At 49.2% G+C, this 20,861-nt stretch overlaps 1 protein-coding gene across 1 annotated transcript in view; it reads left to right on the top strand.

The window, feature by feature from the left end:
- The window catches only part of SYCP2 (synaptonemal complex protein 2), a 3,993,018-nt gene that overhangs the window by 1,901,832 nt on the left and 2,070,325 nt on the right, over positions 1–20,861 (top strand). Inside the window, exon 26 of the mRNA XM_086932653.1 lies at positions 11,119–11,155. Within this exon, the coding sequence (XP_086788779.1) occupies positions 11,119–11,155 (37 nt within the window). The remainder of the gene's footprint in view (positions 1–11,118; positions 11,156–20,861) is intronic.

The raw sequence follows: 20,861 nt of genomic DNA, 5'->3' as shown, positions 1-20,861 counted from the left end.
GACCTTGGAAACGACATATCAGACAGGAACTGAGCCACCTCTCGCCAAGAGGGTATCCCACAATGCTAAATTTAAGTTCATACAGTATATGATATTACCCCGCACCTCTTAAACTGCATAAACCCAGAGGCGTGGGAACACTGCCCAAGATGCCATACAGACAGTGCTGACCTACTACACATGATGTGGGTGTGCACACGACTGGCAGGCAGGCTTTTGGGCAGGCGTTGCTGCTAAACTGGGGGGTGTGACTGGTCCCATGACTGCGAAACTGCAGAGCGATGCATACTGTGACTGTGCCGTCACCCTAAGACGCAGAGGGTGCAGCTCCAGTATGCAGACTTGGCCTTAATCATAGCGAATGTTCTATCACCATGAGGTGGAGATCGGCCTTGGCCCCAACTGTGCGGGGGTGGAAGAATAGTTGATACGATGGGGTAGAGCAGAAAGTGCGACTTTCCATAGGGAGGAGTACAGGGGGTTACGGAAACAGCTGATAACCATGGAATGGGACATGATGCTGGAAAACCTTAAAGCCATTGACCCCGTAACATTGTAACTCACCTCAGAGCACGGCCCACACCTAACCCGTGGCCACAGAAAGCCTCCCGGTGCCCATGAGAGACACGGCCTGTTAAAGGGCTCTGCTTGCGTCTCAAAGCCTCCACAAGGAGATTATAGTTAGCCAGAGCCGAATCCTGGGCAGAGTAGCCCAAATTTAGGGTGAGCCAGATTGGGGGTGGGGGTGCGGGGGGGGGGGGTTGGGTAAGTTAAGTTATGGTTTACTGTTTTTATTGTTTATCAATCTGCACCTGCCACATGGCACCGATTGTATGCTAGACTGCAAAATGTCACTTGGCTGGGCTTCCCTGCCTTGGACTGTATTCCATATGTCAGAGCTTGGAAACTATACCTCCCATGTTGGAAGAACAATACGCTGTATTTAATAAGAATCGTTTCAGGTGCTATGTTTTTAGAAAACAAATAAAATATATATATATTTTAAAACACAAACAATATATTTTGTTAAAAAGACTTGAACACTCCTGCAAACCCAGCATCTCACTCACTCTGCCGATTTTATGCACACCATCTTCAATCTGTCCAACACAACTGACATAGTGCCCTTCTTCAAGAACATTGGATCTGGTTAATTGACTAGTTTCAGGACTATTTGTGGACTAATCCCTTAATTATTTTCATTCATTGTTCTTCAGTCTACTTGGTGGGTTTTCTACAATCCTTATGATCACTAGTTGTTGAGTTCCCATCTTTCCTGTGACAAAGAAACAAAACATGTCATGTCCCCCAAAAGAATTCCTGAATTGGAGTAACCCATTGACAGCCTCATTTATATTTAACCTCATATTGTTTTTCTGCTTATTGTCCGCTCATGCAGAGTAAACAATTCTGCCTGAGCAGATAAGAGTTGTGCACCGAATTTGGGGGCATATGTATCAAGATACCAATTAGCGATTCTGTAATAGTGATTTTTAAGAAATCGCTATTTCAGAATCGTTAATTGGTATGTATCAAGAAAATCGCAATTTTTTAGCGATTTCTTGATATTCCTTAATTGCGAATTCGCAAATTGCGAATTCGCAATTAAGGAATACTTTCCCATTCATTTCTATGGGCCTCCTGGCCCATAGGAAGGAATGGGATTTTTTTCTCAATTTGCGATTCCCAATTGGCTAATCGCAAATTGAGACTAATTTCAAGGGTGCAGGGGTGTCCAAAGGACACCCTGTTGCACCCCTGAAATAAGTATGGGTGCACATACATGCCCTAAGGGCATGTATGCGCGTCACATGGCACTTAGAAAAATGCAAAAATGGGCCTTTTTCAAGAAATTCGCAAATTACCACCAACTTGAAGTTGGTGGTAATTTGAGATTCCTTAGGGACAATTAGCTATTTTTTTTAGCTTCATACATTGTATTTAAGGAATCGCAAAATTTGCAATTCCTTAAATGCAATTGCAAAATAAGGAATCGCAAATTTTGCGATAATTTATTTTGCTCCGGATTTTCATCATACATCCCATTTAGCAAATTCGCATTCGTAAAGGCCGAGATTCTGCGAATTTTGGCTTTTGCGAATGCGAATTTGATTCATACATATGGCCCTTAAAGAAAACCACATTTAAAAAAAAAAGGTATGGCTTTCTGGCGCTTTTGTCAGCGGGCTTGATACTTTCCACACCCTGTTATCTTGTACTAGGGAGAGGGAGGGGCTCTCGAATGTTCATTGAAATCAGTGCCCAGGTCAGTCTACAGTAAATAACTGACGTATAGGTCAAATGCAATTAGCAAATACCTTTTCTGTTGTTAAAGTGTGTATCTTTTTATGAGATCAGCACTAGCTTCTTAAAAAGTACCTTTCACTGTATTTACCATATGCCACATCCTCAAAGAGAAAAAGGAAAAGCCCCTGAATATTATGGAGCCTACATGGCCCCATCACCAATTGTAAAAAATGAACTAAGTCCCAGTCGTGTCTCGCAGATAAAAGTGAAAATATTGTTCCCTCTTATCTAAAATGAAATGACGAAGAGTGCGGCAAAAGTACAGTCTGTCTGTACCCCATTTATTTGCTCTTATTTGTATTTTTTTTATTTTGCATGTAGCCGCTATAGAAATAATGCCTTCCCTTGTTTGTTTCTTATCTATCAACGTGCATATAATTATATATGTTATAATTTTTATTCAATATTTTAAGCAATATCTTGTGTTTCATATATGTTATGCCTTGTTCGTTAATATGATACAATATTTTATTCGATCAGTATCTTCACAATGGCGGCTGCCACTGTGTAGTTTTATTTCGAACCTAGTTACCACAGGAAATTGTTTATTTGGTTTTCTAATAACTTTGGTATCAGTCAGTCAGTCAAGATTTCTTTATTTCAGTTAATAAAAACCATAAAAGCAGTGCAAAAATTCATTGTTACACATGTTAAAATTATAAAGATTATGCACATGATTACAATTCAATATGTACAAGTATTAAAATAGTTAAAATCTTTGATACAGAAACAGAATAAATGGGTATCATAAATCCATAAACCAACCGCAATTTAAAACCATCCACAGTGCATTATTAAATAAATAGGTTTGGTTTTAGGCGATTTCTCCCTACAAATGGATTCTGCTAGGGGAGTCTCCTTTTATTTAAGCGTGCTGCCGCCACCAAAAACCTGGCTACACTGTAGGTGACCTGGACAGAATCAAGCATTTGTAGGTGTAGGAGGGCAGGCCTCACCTGAACAAATTTTAATACCCTCAGGATTGGATTTAAAAAATGTTTACGGGCCACCGAGTAATGCTCACAGAACATCACTAGATGGAGCGTGTCCTGTGGGGAAAAAACTATCACAGGTACATGGTGGAGTGTCTTCTGTAGTCCCCCATTTAGGTTAAATGCCCAACGTGAGGTGAATAAGATTAAACCTAAATCTAACCAGAAGGAAGCGATGGTAGGGCTTGGTCACATACTTCAGGTACGGTTCCATAACTCGGGAGATTGCTAGACCATAAATGGATCTCACTGTTGTTTTCCTAAGTTCAACCTCCTCCCTCTCTAACTCCAACGGATTGCGAAAGTAGTGCTTGATCCACCCTACATCCTCATTCCTTAGGCCCTGTGGTGATAGATACATTGGTATCATTTGATGATTTTTCACAAAACTTTCCAATAAAAGTCCATCTTCCTCGACTTCTTCCTTGAAAGTTTCTGGGTGGTCTGTTGAGCAGGTGCTGAGAGAAAAGGGGGAACCCAAATGCCATTTCCCAATGCAAATTACATAAGTATTTTTGAACAGCGCTACAGCACAAATGGTTCAACGGAATTACATCAAATATGGCAGAAAGCTAGATCTTTAAGCGGAAAGCATGTTTCTGTGATTTGGTGTAAATCTTTTCAGTCGTTTTTGAGAAACTATGGTTCAAAATGTGTATATGTCTGGATGGTTGGGCCCCTCTGGACTCTCGCGAGCATGCAATTTCAAATATCTGAAAGAAACAGGTTAGTATTAGATTCCTCACCTTAGAATATCCCCAGGCTTCAGACTGGATCCGGAACTTTTTGCGTAATGTAATGTAATGATGATACTTGTAAAGCGCACTGTTACCCCATCTCGGGGTGTCCTGGCGCTGAAGACCGCTGGGGAACCCGTCCTGGCTTTCCCTGTGAGATGGTCCCTTCTGGGTATCTCCAAGGTGAAACCAGGCATCCCCGGCATCTGTGGTGGGCCGTTGTAGAGATGAGGCAAGCTTAATGCCCAGAGTTGCCGAGTGTGATCCCTGGTTAGATTAGGCACCGAGGCGAGAATTATCGAGTCCGTTGACCCTGGTCCACAACCCTGCCGCGTCGGGAATTGAACCCTGGTCCCGGGCCGTTCTCTGCTTCCGGGTCTGCCGTCTCTAACCAGTGAGCCACACCACTCCACGCGTAGCAGTACCCTTGCGCGTCGGTAGGCATCGTCTGCGGCTCCGCGTCCGTCGTGGGCGCCGTGATGATGTCGTCAGAGTACTTAGACGCCGCCTCCGCGTGCTGACGTCAGTTCTTCTTTTTTCCGCGCCAGCAGCGCAGATCCGGAAAAAGTGGTACCTCAGTCATTTTTCGACTAAACTTTTTACGATCCCATTTGATCATTTTTCTTGAGTCCTCGACTCCGAACGGTGCCTATAGGGATGCCAGGTTTCAAGCCTTGTGAGGATTGCGACCGACTGATGTCGGTCACCGACCCTCACCGTCGGTGTCTCCACTGTCTCGGCGTCGACCACGACGACAAGACCTGCTCCGACTGCCGGGCTCTGACTTCGAAAGCTAGGCGGTAGCGGTCCCGCAAGCGACTCGATCTCCGGCAGTCGGCCCCACGCCGCGAGAGGTCCCGGTCCGGACGGAAGTCGAGGGACCGGCCACGGGGTCGGATCCATCAGAGCTCCGAGAGTCGACATCACTCCTCCGGGTCGAAGTCTTCAGGTAAGCACAAGAAGTCGAAGAGTCGTCATCGCTCTTCTGACTCCCCCCGACGCTCGTGCGAAGCGGCCGGGGGTTCGGGTGACACCGCCCACGCGGCTTCATTGGAGTCGCGGGTGTCACGGCCTGCCCCACACCCTCCAGTCCCTGGGCAGCAGGCAACGCCGGAGGAGATTGAGCTCTTCCTCACGGCTATGAGGTCCCTCGCTCCTTCTACGGGCTTTCGGGCCCACACGTGCTGCCCAGCCACGCACTGCAGACTAACATCCAACGCGGTGGCGGCCGTGGTAACCGCCATGGCTGCGGTCAGGGACAACGCGTGGTCAGTCCACCCCTTCCCCCGCAGCATCCGCCTCAAAACCCTCCTAGTCCATGCTTTCAGGCTCTTGTGACGCTAGTGGGGGGCAGGGTTCGTCATCACCTCCACCACTGGCGCACTATCACATCGGACAGGTGGGTGCTGCAAATCGTCCGAAGGGGCTACTCCCTCCCCTTCGAGGCGACCCCTCAAGCCATGCCACCGCAATACCACCGCGTATCGGGGGATCATTTGCGACTTCTGCAGGAGGAAGTTACGGCCCTCTTGGTTCCTGGACCAGAAGTAGGGTGCGGTTGCTACTCCCACTACTTTCTGGTACCCAAGAAGGGTAAAGAGGGCCTACGCCCTATCTTGGACCTAAGGAACATCAACGGCTTCCTCCGGAAGGAGAAGTTCAAAATGCTGACACTGGCTCAGGTCCTAGCTGCCCTGGACCAAGGAGACTGGATGGTAGCGTTGGACTTGCAGAACGCTTATTGCCACATTCCCGTCCTGCCGGCCCACCGGTGCTACCTGCGGTTCACGGTAGGCCACGAGCACTTTCAGTTTATCGTGCTCCCCTTCGGCCTTACCAGCGCCCCACGGCTGTTCACGAAGGTGATGGCTGTGGTCGCAGCTCATCTGCGCAGGTTAGGGGTTTCAGTCTTCCCCTACCTCGACGACTGGTTGTTGAAGGCGGGCTCACCCCAGACAGTCGTTAGCCACCTCCAGACAACGGCAGACCTCCTGCACCAGCTGGGGTTTTCCATCAATGTGCCGAAGTCACACCTGTGCCCCTCTCAGAAGCTCTTCTTCATCGGAGCGGTTCTCAACTCGGCGCAGTTTCGGGTTTATCCGCCCGAACAGCGGGTCCGGGATATTCAGGCTCTGATTCCACTCTTTCAGCCTTTATCCCGGGTCTCGGTCAGTTTGACGCTGCGGCTTCTGGGGCTGATGGCCTCCTGCATCCTTCTGGTTCATCACGCCAGGTGGCGGATACGAGCTCTGCAGTGGGACCTGAAGTTTCAGTGGGCCCAGCATCAAGGCAACCTGTCCGACCATGTTCTGATCTCAGAGGGCACTGCGAGACAGCTGCAGTGGTGGCTCACAGACCGTGATTGGGTCAGCGGTAGATCCCTCTCCCTCTCCCTTTCCCAACCGGAGCACGTGGTTGTGACGGACGCGTCCCTCCAGGGCTGGGGAGGCCACATGGGAGAGGCGGAGATCAGAGGCCTCTGGTCTCCGGCAGAGTCCCGGCTCCATATCAACCTTCTGGAGCTGCGGGCGATTCGTCTAGCACTGAAGGCATTCCTCCCCTCTGTCAGAGGGAGTGTAGTGCAGGTGTTCACGGACAACACCACCGCCATGTGGTACTGCAACAAACAGGGCGGGATGGGGTCTGCCAGGAGGCTCTGCGCCTCTAGCAGTGGCTGGAACATCAGGGCGTGACCCTGGTGGTTCAACACCTGGCAGGTTCTCTGAACGCCAGGGCGGACAAACTCAGCCGCCGGTGCATGATGGATCACGAATGGCGTCTGAACTCGTACGTGGCGCAAGGTCTCTTTCTGCAGTGGGGAGAGCCTTGGTTAGATCTATTCGCCACAGAAGAGAACGTGCAATGCCATCAGTTCTACGCGATGGAATTTCCAAGGCGGCACTCATCTGATATGCTTTTCGTCGCGAGTGGAGCTGCGGTCTGTTGTACGCCTTTCCACCTATATCACTTCTGCCCAGAGTGCTGAAGAAGATCAAGCGCGACCGGGCCCAAGTCATCCTTGTGGCTCCGGACTGGGCACGAAGGTACTGGTATCCCGAGCTACTCAGTATGTAAGTCGATCCCCCGGTTCGTCTGCCTTTTCAGGAGGACCTTCTGTCGCAGCAGCAGGGGACGGTCCTACACCCGAACCTGTCCAGTCTCCACCTCCATGCTTGGAGATTGAGCGGTGACAGTTGAGGCCATTTGACTTGCCTCCTGAAGTCTGTAATATCATTCTGGCAGCCAGGCGTCCCTCCACAAAGTCGGTATATGCCTGCAGGTGGAACAGATTTGTGGCATGGTGCACAGCAAAGGCTGTGGATCCTCTCTCTGTCCCTCTTTCTGAGGTTCTTCTCTTGCCCAGCAGGGCTCTGCTCTGGGCACTATCAAGGGCTACCTTTCTGCCCTTTCAGCCTTTCTAAGGCTGCCTGATCAACCTTCTTTGTTCAAGTCCCCTATTGTAACTCGTTTTCTGAAGGGCATCACACACACGTTTCCACCTGTTCCGTTTGTGATGCCTCAGTGGGACTTGAACCTGGTTCTTACCTATCTGATGTGCGCTCCCTTTGAGCCACTTCACAACTGTCCTCTCCGCCTTCTTACTCTGAAGACTACTTCCTACTTGCCATCACCTCTGCCAGGAGAGTGAGTGAGCTCCAGGCTCTTTCTTCCAAACCTCCTTTCCTTTCTGTCCATCCGGACAAGACCCTCTTTCCTGCCCAAGGTTGTCACGGCCTTCCACATCGGGCTGTCTATCACCTTGCCCACCTTCTTTCCGCCTCCGCATCCCTCAAAGGAGGAAGAGCGGTTCCACCGTCTGGACCCAAAACGTGCGCTCTCATTCTATCTGGATCGTACACGCCAGTTCCGGGTGGATGACCAACTCTTTGTTGGTTACGTAGGCGCTAAAAAGGGAAGGGCGGTACACAAACGGACCATCTCTCGGTGTGTCGTTTTGTGTATCAAGGCTTGTTATTCCTTGGCTAAGAAGGAACCTCCTGTCGGGCTGAGGGCCCATTCCACTCGGGCCACTGCGGCTACTACTGCCCTGGGTCGGGGAGTCCCCTTGCAGGACATTTGTCAGGCAGCTACGTGGGCCTCGCTGCACACGTTTGCAAGACACTACTGCCTGGACAGCCAAGTCCGAAGGGATGGCTTCTTTGGCCGTTCCGTCCTCCAGGACTTTCTGGTGTGATTATTGGTTCGCAGACCCACCACCGGGGTTGGTATTGCTGGGGTATCTATTCTAAGGTACGGAATCTAATACTAACTTGTTTCTTTCAGATGCACAAGTTACTTACCTTCGGTAACGATATATCTGTAAGAAACAGTAGTTAGTATTAGATTCTTTACCGCCCCACCCATCCTCCCCGTTCTGCGAACCGATATCTAGGTTTAAAGTCATCCCCTTCCAGGGCCCTAGTTTCAATGGCACCCGTGTTGGATTTTAACATGGCTCTGCGTTTCTGGCGCAGAAAAGCTGTGTCTAAGAACTGACGTCAGCACGCGGAGGCGGCGTCTAAGTACTCCGACGATGTCAACACGGTGCCCACGACGCCGACGACGGACGCGGAGCCGCAGACGACGTCTACCGACGCGCAAGGGTACTGCTACGCAAAAATTTCCAGATCCAGTCTGACGCCTGGGGATATTCTGAGGTAAGGAATCTAATACAAACTGCTGTTTCTTACAGATATATTGTTACCGAAGGTAAGTAACTTGTTTGATAGAGCAATCTAATTGGTAGAGGGGGGCTTTTTTCCTGTCGACTGTCTTCTCCCTTGGGGAATGAGAGGCTCCTACGAGTATCACAGGAGCTACAGCTCTGATTGGCTGGCCACAAAATGAAGGGAAATTTTGCAGACACCATTGCAGGACTTGGGGATTTGGTCAGTTTAAGCGTAACATTTTAAACCAAAACATGACTGAAATTTATTAGTTATCGTTCACTCAAGAAACTATAACTTGCAACCTCGCCATGCACTGCTTGTGACCTCACATGTTACAGAACTAATGGCATATTTTTGGCATCATTGATAACATCAATGATGGCAACTGAAATGACATCATTGATAACACGCTAAATTATGGCTGGGGCACAAGTTTTTTGAGTTAACCGTTACTGGTAAATTTCAGTTAAAAATGCATTTAATGATGTTATAAATATCTTATAAATTCTAATATCTCGATTTACAGTCCTGGGATGTCATGAAAACTGTGACTGGGTCCATTTAAACTTCCATTGTCATTGTATGTTTTCCTTCAAACTCTTTTGTCTCTTTTTATAGAGTGTGAAGTTTAGACATGCACAGAAGTGTTAGCATCATGCCTGCCTTCTATCTAGGCTGACATATTTTAATTATTTATATTATAGTCATTGCCATATTATTATGAACACTTACATTGGAGTCTAAAAAATGAATTGAGATAACACATTCATCCCCATACTTATTGTGTCTTCTTGGGCTTTAGTTTAATCACACCAGTAGGCATGAGATATAAATCGATCAGGAGGTATGATAACACCTGTATTTGGACATAATTTGGAGCGTCTTTGCAGCAGAACTATCAGGCCAGAAATCACGGCAGTTTGCTGCAAACGAGCCCCAGTCGAGGGTTGCTCCGTGGCCTCGAGAGCAGCACAGAGAAATGACTTTCATTCCGGCATTGTTTATCATTCTCAGGCAGGAGCTGTGATATAGATTAGCTGAACAACTATTTCACGCTGCGAAAGATATGCTATACGATCTATCCTAATAAACTTGATTTACAGGCTTGATATTTGTTGTTTCTGATCAATTCTCGCATTGCACTTAGAAGTAGCACTATGGTGTTAGGATGCTAGGAACATACTAATCATGTTAGGACTGTATCTATTGTATTTGTTAGGAATGTCATTTATTGCTGAAATTGCTTTCATATTCTGAGGGGTTAAAATTCATATTTAATGTACTAGACTTCAGTTTTAGAAATAAACATTTTAAGGTTGAGTTACGCTGTGTACCTGAACTCATCTAGAGAGAATAATAGTGATCAGAAGACATCACCCACATAGCAGTGGTTAGTGGGTTGTGTAATGGTCGAATTCCAACTGAATTCTAATTCATGTTGGTGCATGAACTCAGTCTTTGCACAGGGATGTTAGATATCTGACCTCGGAAGCCCTAAGGTACCCAGATTGTGACAGTAGGTTAAGTGTAGAAGGCAGGTTTCTTATGTGTGGTATGTTTGCATAGTAATATAGGAAGAGTAATACAAGCACTTGTGCAGAATTGCAGCCCATGCTCCATCAAGTGTAAGGAGAGGCACTATGAAGGTCCTTTTTTGAAGTACTGCTTTCCACTGTCATTAGTGTTTCAGTTCATCACCCAAAAAAATGCACTAATTAATTTGGAATTGAAATATAATACAGTTGTTAGAAGGGATACATTTCTAATGCAGAGGACAGTGCAGTGCAAGATAGGAAATATAGCTCAGGTTGTTATTTGCATGTGTTTTACGCACAGTAAAAATACCAGGCCTGGGCGTATGTTCGCAGAATTTTGCTACGCGGTGTTACAAAAAAACTCTGCGAAGTTCCGCGAGTGGCGGGAGTGCAGTGTGAACTGCAGTTTGTGCTGGTATTCCTGCCGCTCGGGGATCGCGGACTTACCGTTCTCGATAGCAAGCAGGGAAAAAAACACTGCTGCACATCGCGAAGCAGAGTTTTCTGCACTCCGTGAGCTCTGCGGTGTGCAGAGTGCAAAGAATTCAGCAAACGGAGCGAATTTGACCGCCCAGGCCTAAAATATACTGTGCTGGCGTAAAGCACACCTGTAGGGGACATCTACATTGCTATTCCTTTTCAGGGCCACATTAAACAATGGCTATTCAGAGTTGAAGTCAGCTCAACCCCTGGAGTCAGTTTTTTCTAAGGAATGTGCTGTAACCATATATAGATAAATACCCTCATTCTATGTATTAAAGTGGGAAACAATTGTATCATATCTGTACTGCCAGAATATTTTAAGTTGTTGTTGAATTTTATATTTTAGTGGTACATTATTTGAAAAAGCATATTCATGAAGCGTTTTTATTTCTAGGTTCGGTGCTGAGAACTCTTTTTTGCTAGAAACTAAGGTATGTTTATTTACATTTAGAAAACATATTCTGGAGGAAAAGGACTTTGATCTTTATATACTGTTTAATACATGCCCTTCGATGCTATAGTTATTTCTAAAGCCATTCCGATAATCTGTATAAAACCCATTCATTCAGTCCTTTAATTCTGAAGAATACTGTTGACTGTAGATGCCTTTCCTTGTTAATATCCCCTAGTGCCAGACTGGATCCAGAATGTTTTTAAAGAATCTCCTTCACGCATCAGTAGGTGGCATAGAGTGGCTCTGCATCAGTTCCATCCTGCTCTGGACATGATGTTGGGCCACCTACAGAGCCACCACTCCTGCGTACTGGTTTCACTTACTTTCGTTCTGCACTTTCTGGTGCGATCCACATACTCAAATTCTGTCATGTTAACAAGAGCATTTTTTTTACCAAATTGTAGAACCAGTGTGTAAGGGACATGTTCCTTCCAAAAATGACAGGGTTAAAAGTGTGTTGCTTGGATATGTATATACCTGGAAAGAAATGAAAAACAACAAGAGGAGTTTGGCAAAATAGGAACAAGTTGGATTAATTAAATGAAGTGAGTCGTGTCTGAAGACTGTCTCGATGTAGAGAGTTTTGACTTGCATTATATTCAAGTTCTTGAAGTTCAATAAACTGATTACACATTCTTGTAGAGCACGTACATCTGTGCCTAGTCATGAACCATAGATTTAACCATATGATAACGGGGCACAGATGACTCTCGACTTTGTGGAGACATAACGTGTGCCCAGATGCCCTGCATGGGGAGCACGTTATCACTGCGCTTAGCGTGCATGCTGTGTTCTGATTGGCTGAGTGTTCCTATATACACGTGGCATCTGACTTCATTGTATTTTGGGAATGCGCACCTCTCGCACCTCTCTGGCCAAACATTTTTTATTGGGGCCAATCTTCTCTGACCTTTTGCAGTTTAGCTGACTATCTGTGGCATCGTTGTGGGTTTTCCCTGTTTGAGCGTTTGTCTTCGGGCTAAGTGTAACCCCTCCTGTGACCTATCAATCACTAGGATTGGGCTTGGGTCACAGGGCCTGTCAGACCATGTATCTCTGACTCAGGGTTGTTGGGCAGGTCATCTTAGGTGGATACGACAGCAAGGATGCAAGTTTGTTATTACTTGTACATATAACATGGTGGTCATTGATATCACATTTATTGATATTGACATTGTTATACCACCTACTTTGCTGAGCGTTTTGGAGCCAGCGGGAGCCCACGAGCAGCAGACTTTTTAGCTTGCTTGTGGTGCCTGCAGATGCAGGAAAGTGACTCCTTCACTTCAAGGGTTACTCCTTCAGGTGCTTTGGATGTCCACTGGCCTTGTAAGGTTCCTGTATGGGGCACAGGTACGGACGCTGCAGTAGACGAGCCGGGTGACGAAACCAGGAGCAGCAGGAGTCTTCCCAATTGCAGCCTCGGTGCCCATAGCAAAGTCCAGAGTGCCCAGACAGTCAAAGATGAAGTGGTATCTTGATCTGAATCTTGTCCCATGACGAATCTAGAGTGCCACCCATAGGTAAGCCCTTAAGTACCCTAAGGAAAGGGTTGGGACGATTCAGGGGTCCCTCCCAGAGGAGGGGCTGGACAGACGAGAGGATACTCCCTTGTCCTTTGTCCAGTTTCGCACCAGAGCCGCAGCCAACTGCTTTCTGAACTGGTTTGAACTCGATTATGGAAGGAGGGCACCAAATGCGCCCTGCAATTGTCTCAGTGACGCTGGCAAGCGCCCCCACCCTGCCCCAATACACTAAACCCTGTTTGGGAGGTGGTCACACCTCCCGGTGACACGATATCTTTTGTTCTGCATTTGCTGCTCAAGCTTGGCTCAGCAGCAGAATGGCAGAAACATGTCTCTGGTCAGCAGCAGCCCTAGCTTGCTGTCCGGATCTGGAAGACTGGTACCGGGAGAACTGAGGACCTCCCGGAGGAGCTTTACAGTACATGGAATCATACCTCCCACACAGTTATTGTCCCGTAATGACACATGGGCCCTCTATATTTTATATGGCTGATGCACTTACAACCCGGGAGAATGGACTCCGTAGGTTGTAGGGGTGCACTGCTTATGCAGGGGAACCTTCACACGTAGAACTGAGCACCCTGCCTTCAGCATTGCAAGGCCTGCCTTAGGGGTGACTTATAGGTTTTAAGTGCAGTGATCTCAGATATAGTGAAACCTATATCTGTTGTAAGTGGTGCTCGCACCAGCTTACACAGGCTGCAATGGCAGGCCTGGAGTCGCAATATGAGTAGTGTTTCATGGGTGGAATACATGCTTCAGCCCATGGGAGACCCCTGGTGTACCTATGCCCTGGGTACCTCAGTACCATATACTGGGGACATTTAAGGGTTTACTAGGAGCCAATCTGGGATGAACCTAAGTACTCACTATTATCAATTTAGGGGAGAAAGCACAGAGACTGGGGTCCTGATTGGCAGGATCCCAATCACAGGACCCCAATCAGACTAGTCAGAAACAGCATAACATCAGGCAAAAAGTGGGGCTAACCTTAAAAAGCAGATCGTACTTTCCTACATAGACCTTCTTCATTGTGAACGAGTGCCACCAAAGAAGACATCACCTTTGTGAACAGACTTGAGACCAAAGGGAAGAGCTGCAAACTGATACTAGCTGTTCTACAGTGCAAACTGACGTAACCTTTGATCTTCTGATCATAATTAAAATGACTTATGTATTTTGTTCCTCCTAGGATGCCAGACACTGCCCTGCAGACTCCATTGTTAGAACCTGCTGAAGAAGATCCATCCTGATATGTATCGTGGGTATAAAACAGTTGAGAACTTTTAGATCAATTACGAGATGAAAGCAGCCAGGGTGTTTTTGTACCAGAAATATAATGGGAATTACTCCCTGACATAGTTGTGTTTTTGGAACTGGTATTACCGCCTGTTTTGCCAAAAGTTCCAATACCTGTATTCTCATTGCAGACTACCGCAGAGGCTGGCAAGGAAAAAGAGTCACCTGGACCCCTGTACTGGGTTTCGAGCGGAAAACACTGTTTTGTAAACTTCTCTTCCCATATAAGAATAAAATGATTGGAGACGGAACACGGTATGAAATATAGCTTGCCTATTTTGGAGTGGGCAAGTATTTTTACACCAAGTGTCGCAGGTGTTTGAACACAGGACCTGTTTTTAACGTCAGGTAGTTTCACTCAATAAAATCATATTAGGCGTTGGCTGCAGGAGCTACCAAGCCTTTTTTCCCGTTTCCTTTACTAGTGGGAGCAGATTGCAACACTCACGCAAACCAGAACATTGTTTCTCTTTTGAGGGATCTCCATTAATAGTCATAAGCATTTAAAAAAGTCCTCCCTTCCCACGTGCGGGAATCCTGGAGCACTTCTTCAAAGAATATCTTCTTAAGTGTAAACATTCACCTTTCTTTAGGAAGGCCTGCAGAAGCACTTAAGAAAGAACATAATATGCATCCTAGAAAACAGGCAAATGTAGTGAAATTCTTCATATTGTACTTAGAAAAGGGTTAACCTTTTCGGTGCTCATGATGAAATTGTTCTGTCATGAGCACCAGTGCTCCCTTGCTCATGACAGAACCATTCCATCATGAGCACACTTGCACAAAATCCCTCTGCTGTAAATAGCAGAGGGATTTCATTTTTTTCTTTTTTGCCTTGGGAGGTGGGAAAGAGCTTCCCCAATCTCTCAAGCCTTTTTTTATTTCAATGTAATGACGATTTTGCGCATGGTGCGCTGTCGTCATTACATTGAAAACGAAACTGAAACTAAGTTTCACTTTCACTGTTTCGGTGCTTGTGGGGCGATCTCGGCTCCCCCCGAGCACCGAAACACATGGGAGAGGTTTTGTGGAAAGTGGAGAATCTCCCCTTTCCAATGGTGCGGATCCCTGTTTGAGGATCGCCCCAGGAGGGCAATCCCTAAGCAGGGATCAACCCACTAGCCAGCAGGGAGGGGGGAGGGGCCCTTGGTCAAGGGCTATTGCTTCCCCCAATAACTTCTGACATAACCATTTTTCTTCCCCCCTGGGGGCATATGGGGCAGTCGCCCCCAATCTGCCCTCCCGGGGGGCAGAAAGCACTCTAGACACCAGAGATTATATTTTATAGGCCCGGGGTGGGGGCTGCCTAGAATGGGCATGCCAATGCCCCCACCCTTTCCCCTCAAAAATGGCAAAAGTCTTTCTGCCCCTCCCTCTCAGGAGGCAGATGGGGGCAATAGCCATTATCAGCCCCCCAAGTTGGCAGAAAGCCTACTAGGCACCAGGGATTTTTCTTTTCTTTGTACATAGGGGTGAGGGCTGCCTAGAACCAGCATGCAAATGCCCACACTCCAAAAGAATTTGCTACTGTCTTTCTGCCCCCCCCACCCCGGAGGCAGATGGGGCAATAGCCCCTTATCTCAAAGCTTACTAGGTACCAGGATATATGTTCTTTTCAAAGTTCAGGGGTGGGGGCTGCCGAGAATGGGCATTCCAAAGCCCCACCCCAAAAAAATTGCCACAGTCTTTCTGCCCCCCTTGGGGGCATATTGGGGCTTTAGCCTCCGAATCACTTTCGCAATGTGCCTAGCTGTGGAATTCGGACTCTAGCTCTGGCTAAGGAAACAGCAAACCTATACATTATTGAAAACCAGACACTCAGGGGAATCCAGGATGTGGTGACTTGTGTGGCTTTCACCCGGTTGTGTTACCCAGAACACCTTACAAACCTCAACCATTGTAAAAAGAAAACACATTTCCCTCACATTTCACATTTCTGTGATGGAAAGTTCTGGAATCTGCGAGGAGGAACAAACTTCTTCCCACACAGCATTCACCAAAGTCTCCAGATAACAAGTGTTTCTCACTTGTGTGGGTAGGCCTGGTACGTGCGGCAGAAAACAGCCAAAATGAAACGTGGACACATCAAATTTTTCCAGTGAAAACGGACCCCTTTTCTACAATGTGCCTAGATTTGGATTTTGGGCTCTAGCTCATCCGGCACCGAGGGAAACCTAGCAAACCTGTACATTTTTTTAAAACTAGACACCCTGGAGAATCCAGTATAAGGTCACTTGTGTGGCTCCTACCAGGTTTTGTTACCCAGAATCCCTTGCAAACCTCAAACTTTAGGAAAAAACACATTTTTCTCACATTTCTGCGATGGAAAGTTCTGAAATTCAAGGGGAGAAACAAACTTCCACCAATGCAGATTTCCCCCAAGTTTCACGATAAACATGGTAGCTCACTTGTGTGGGTAGGCCTAGTGCCCATGACATGAAATTGCCCAAAATGTACTGTGGAGACTTCCAAATTATTGATTACAAAAAGTCCTTGTTTTGTGAGGGAGTCACATGCGTTTTTGAACTTGGGTTTGGCAGCCATCTAGGGAAACTTACCAATCCCAGACATTTCTGAAAACTAGACACCGGAGGAGTGCAGGGAGGTGTGACTTGCTTGGATTCCTCAATGTTTTCCTACCCAGAATACCACAAAAACCTCAATTTTAGCTGATTTTTTTTTTTTTAATTCTCACGTTTCGGTGTGGGGACGTTTTATGCTCACCGGGCTGACAGAAATTTACTACCACCCCGCGTTCCCTCAGGTATCTTAATAAAAATGGTACCTCTCTTGTGTGGGTGAGCCAAGTACTGTTATATTTCATGCTAGCAGCCCGTCCCGACGTTGTCCGGGTATGAATTCCTGCCGGCCAGTAGTATATTGTATTGTAGGATTTAGTTTTGATAGCATTTCTCCTCTGTGACAGGCCTGTGAAACGCTCCAATTTACAGTGCACTGCCGATGCACTGAAGAGTAGTGTGTGAACTCGAGTTTCCCTACTTTATTTTTCCTTGCAATATTATATAGCGCGAACTCGACAACATGGCATGAACACAATTTACATTACAGAAGAACACATTCATTTGTGGTAGGCACGGGGAGACAAAGCGATTTGCCTGGAATCACAGGATGTTGAGCTGATGCCGAGATTCGAACGTAGCTCCCCAGCTCTAAAGTTCGCAATTCTAGAACTTGTGGCGGGAGGTGTGTCTAAAAGTGTATGTCGGTGCTGGCCATCAATGAGAGAGACCTGTGCATTTTTCAAATCGGTGGTGAAAAAATATGAGTATGTTGCTGGAGATGTGGGCTGCCGTGCCACCAATGTACTTACTGGGGGAGGGTAAACGCCCATTATTCCGCAACTTTCTTTCCGCATACCATCACTCCGCATACTTTCATTACTAAAGTACCATGACTCCGCAATGCCATTATAACGCATGGCATTACATTTTATATGCTTTTACCACGCATACATTTACAACGAAATTCGTTGTAAATGCATGAATGGTAAAAGCATGTTTTTTTTGTGTTTGGATAAGGTAAGTATGGGTATAGGGGTATATGTTTTGGGGTACTGAGGTATATGTTTTGGGGTGTTTGGGTATTTTAAGGGTTCATATGTAGATCTGAAAGAGACACGTTAGTGATAGATTCCTTACCTTAGAATATCCCCAGGCGTCAGACTGGATCCGGAAATTTTTGCGTAGCAATACCCCTGCGCGCTGGTAGGCGTCGTCTGCGGCTCCGCGTCCGTCGTCGGCGTCGTGAGCCCCGGGATGACGTCATCGGAGTATATAGACGGCGCCCATGCGCGCTGACGTCAGTTCTTCTTTTTTCCGCGCCAGCTAGCGCAGATCCGGAAGAAGCTCTACCCCCAGTCACTTTTTGACTGAAAACTTTTTTGATCTTTTTGATCCTCTAGTTAGTCGATTCTCGACTATCGGTGCCAGGGATGCCCGGGTTCAAGCCTTGCTCGAAGTGCGGCCGACTCATGTCGGTCACGGACCCCCATCGCCGGTGCCTGAAGTGCTTAGGCCTCGACCACGACGATCGAACCTGCTCCGACTGCCGGGCCCTGACGTCGAAGGCTAGGCGGGAGCGGTCCCGCAAGCGTCTCGAGCTGAGGCAGTCGGCCCGTGCCGCTCCAGGTCCCGGTCCCGGTCCCACGGGAGGTCGAGGGACAGGTCGCGAGGTCGGAGTCATCGACGTTCCGGGAGTGGACACCGATCGTCTGGTTCCAAGTCCTCAGGTAAGAGGCATGAGAGGTCGGAGCGACACCATCGGTCCTCCGACCCGCCCCGTCGCTCGCACGATGCGACCGGGGATTCGGGCGACACCGCCCACGCGGCTCCGCGGGAGTCGCAAGCGTCGCCGCCTGCCCCACACCTTCGGGTCCCTGGGCACGGCGCGTCGCAGGAGGAGGTCGAGAGGTACCTCATGACCATGAGGGCCCTCCCTCCTCAGTCGGTTCCCGTGGCGCCTTCGGGCCGATCGGCTCCGTCTGGAGGTCCTTCCGGGTCGGGCGCTTCGGCCCCGACGACGTCGGGTGCTTCGGCCCCGGCGCCGCTGGCGACTTCGGTCCCGGCGCCGCGCGACCTCGCTGGATCCGGCTCCGGATCCGGGACCTCGCCGGTCGACCCTACGACCTCGCCGGCGACGTCCCTTCAGGTGTCGTCCCCGGCAGCCGAAGTGGTTGCCGACCCCAATGCTTCCTACGGTCCTACTCAGGTGTCGGAGGGGCGCCGCTGGGCGCCGATTCCGTCGGCCTTCGGAGAGTTCTATCTCCACGAGGAGGCCCTGGCTGTTAATCCTGGTCTCCGGGAGCCGGGTGACGAGGAGCAATGGGAGGGGTCCGAGGACCCTCTGGCACGTGATTGCCAGTCTCATCAGGACTGGACATATGAGCTTGGGGAGGCCAGTGGTATTGACACCTCGCCAGACACTGGATTTACGTCGCCCCCGACTGTGGCTTCGGAGGCGGGTTCTGCTTACAGTGTAGTGTTGACGAAGGCAGCTAAGGCCCTAAACCTTGAGCTCCCCGTCGCGGCCGTGAGGACTAATCTCCTCACTGAGGTCCTCAAACAGCAGTCCGGCTCCGCGGAGACCCTTCTGCCGTTCAATGAGGCCTTGTGTGACGTTCTGCTGGGCATTTGGTCCAAGCCCGCCACAGGTCCCCCTGTGGATAGGAACGTGGCCAGACGCTACCGCCCGGCACCGGGCGACCCTTGCTTTTTGTCCACCCACCCCACCCCCGAGAGCCTGGTCATCCAGGCCTCCAACTCCCAGACCGCATTCCCGTCGGCCCCGCCCGACAGGGAATCCAAGAGATATGAGCAGTTCGGGAAGAAGGTCTTCTCGTCTGTGAGCCTAGGGCTCCGGTCAGTGAACACCAACTGTCTCTTGGGCCGCTACACCCACACTCTGTGGGACACGGTTGCGGAGGTGCTGCCACAATGCCCTGAGGAGGTCAGGGCTAAACTCAGCCAAACCCTTGCGGACGGCCGAGATGCGGCACGCTTTTCTATCCGGTGTGGGCTGGATACTACGGACTCACTGGGCAGGGCGATGGCAACGACGGTGGCGGTTCGACGCCACGCCTGGTTGAGGTCCGCCAATTTCTCGGCCGATGTCCAGGCCACCCTCCTGGACATGCCGTTTGATGGCCGTCGCCTCTTCGGCGACAAGGCAGACCATGCGCTGGAACGTTTTAAGGACTCCAGGGCCACGGCCAAGTCCTTGGGCCTTACGGCCCCACGCCAGCAATCGGGTGCCTTTCGTTCCTTTCGTGGCCACGGAAGGGGCGCCCCACCACGGACCGTCAGCCACGCGCCGCAGAATGTTCAGCAACGCGGTGGCGGCCGTGGGAACCGCCGTGGCGGTGGTCGGGGCCAGCGGCGAGGCCAGTCCACACCTCCCTCAGCAGCCCCCGCCTCAAAACCTTCCTAGTCCGAGTTTTCAGGCCCATGTGACGCCTGTGGGAGGCAGGGTTCGCCATCACCTCTCCCACTGGCATACAGTCACTTCGGACAGGTGGGTGCTGCAAATTGTCCGAAGGGGTTTCTCCCTCCCCTTCGAGTCTTCCCCTCCATCCATGCCACCTCAATACCACCGTGTGTCGGGGGATCACTTGCAACTTCTGCAAGAGGAGGTTTCGGCCCTCTTGGCCAAGAGGGCCATCGAGCGCGTTCCTGGGCCAGAAGTAGGACGTGGCTGTTATTCCCACTACTTTCTGGTACCCAAGAAGGGCAAAGGGGGCCTACGCCCTATCTTGGATCTGCGGAACGTCAACGGCTTCCTCCGGACGGAGAAGTTCAAGATGCTCACTTTGGCTCAGGTCCTGGCTGCCCTGGACCCAGGAGACTGGATGGTAGCGTTGGACTTGCAGGACGCCTATTTCCACATCCCCGTCCTGCCGGCCCACCGGCGTTACCTGCGGTTCACGGTAGGCCTGGAGCACTTTCAGTTTACCGTGCTCCCCTTCGGCCTTACCAGCGCCCCACGGGTGTTCACGAAAGTGATGGCGGTGGTCGCAGCCCATCTGCGCAGGCAAGGGGTGTCAGTCTTCCCCAACCTCGACGACTGGTTGTTGAAGGCGGGCTCGCCCCAGACAGTCGTCACCCACCTCCAGACTACGGCCGACCTCCTGCACTTGCTGGGGTTTTCCATCAATGTGCCGAAGTCACACCTGTGTCCCTCTCAGAAGCTCCTTTTCATCGGAGCGGTTCTCGACTCGGCGCAGTTTCGGGTTTACCCACCCGAGCAGCGGGTTCGGGATATTCAGGCTCTGATTCCTGTCTTCAGGCCGTTATCCCGGGTCTCGGTCAGGTTGACGCTGCGGCTTCTGGGACTGATGGCCTC

Source organism: Lissotriton vulgaris, chromosome 7, assembly GCF_964263255.1.
Source record: "Lissotriton vulgaris chromosome 7, aLisVul1.2, whole genome shotgun sequence".
Classification (NCBI taxonomy): Eukaryota; Metazoa; Chordata; class Amphibia; order Caudata; family Salamandridae; genus Lissotriton; species Lissotriton vulgaris.
Note: the sequence above shows the minus strand (reverse complement) of the source record. Positions and strands in the feature narration are given on the sequence as shown.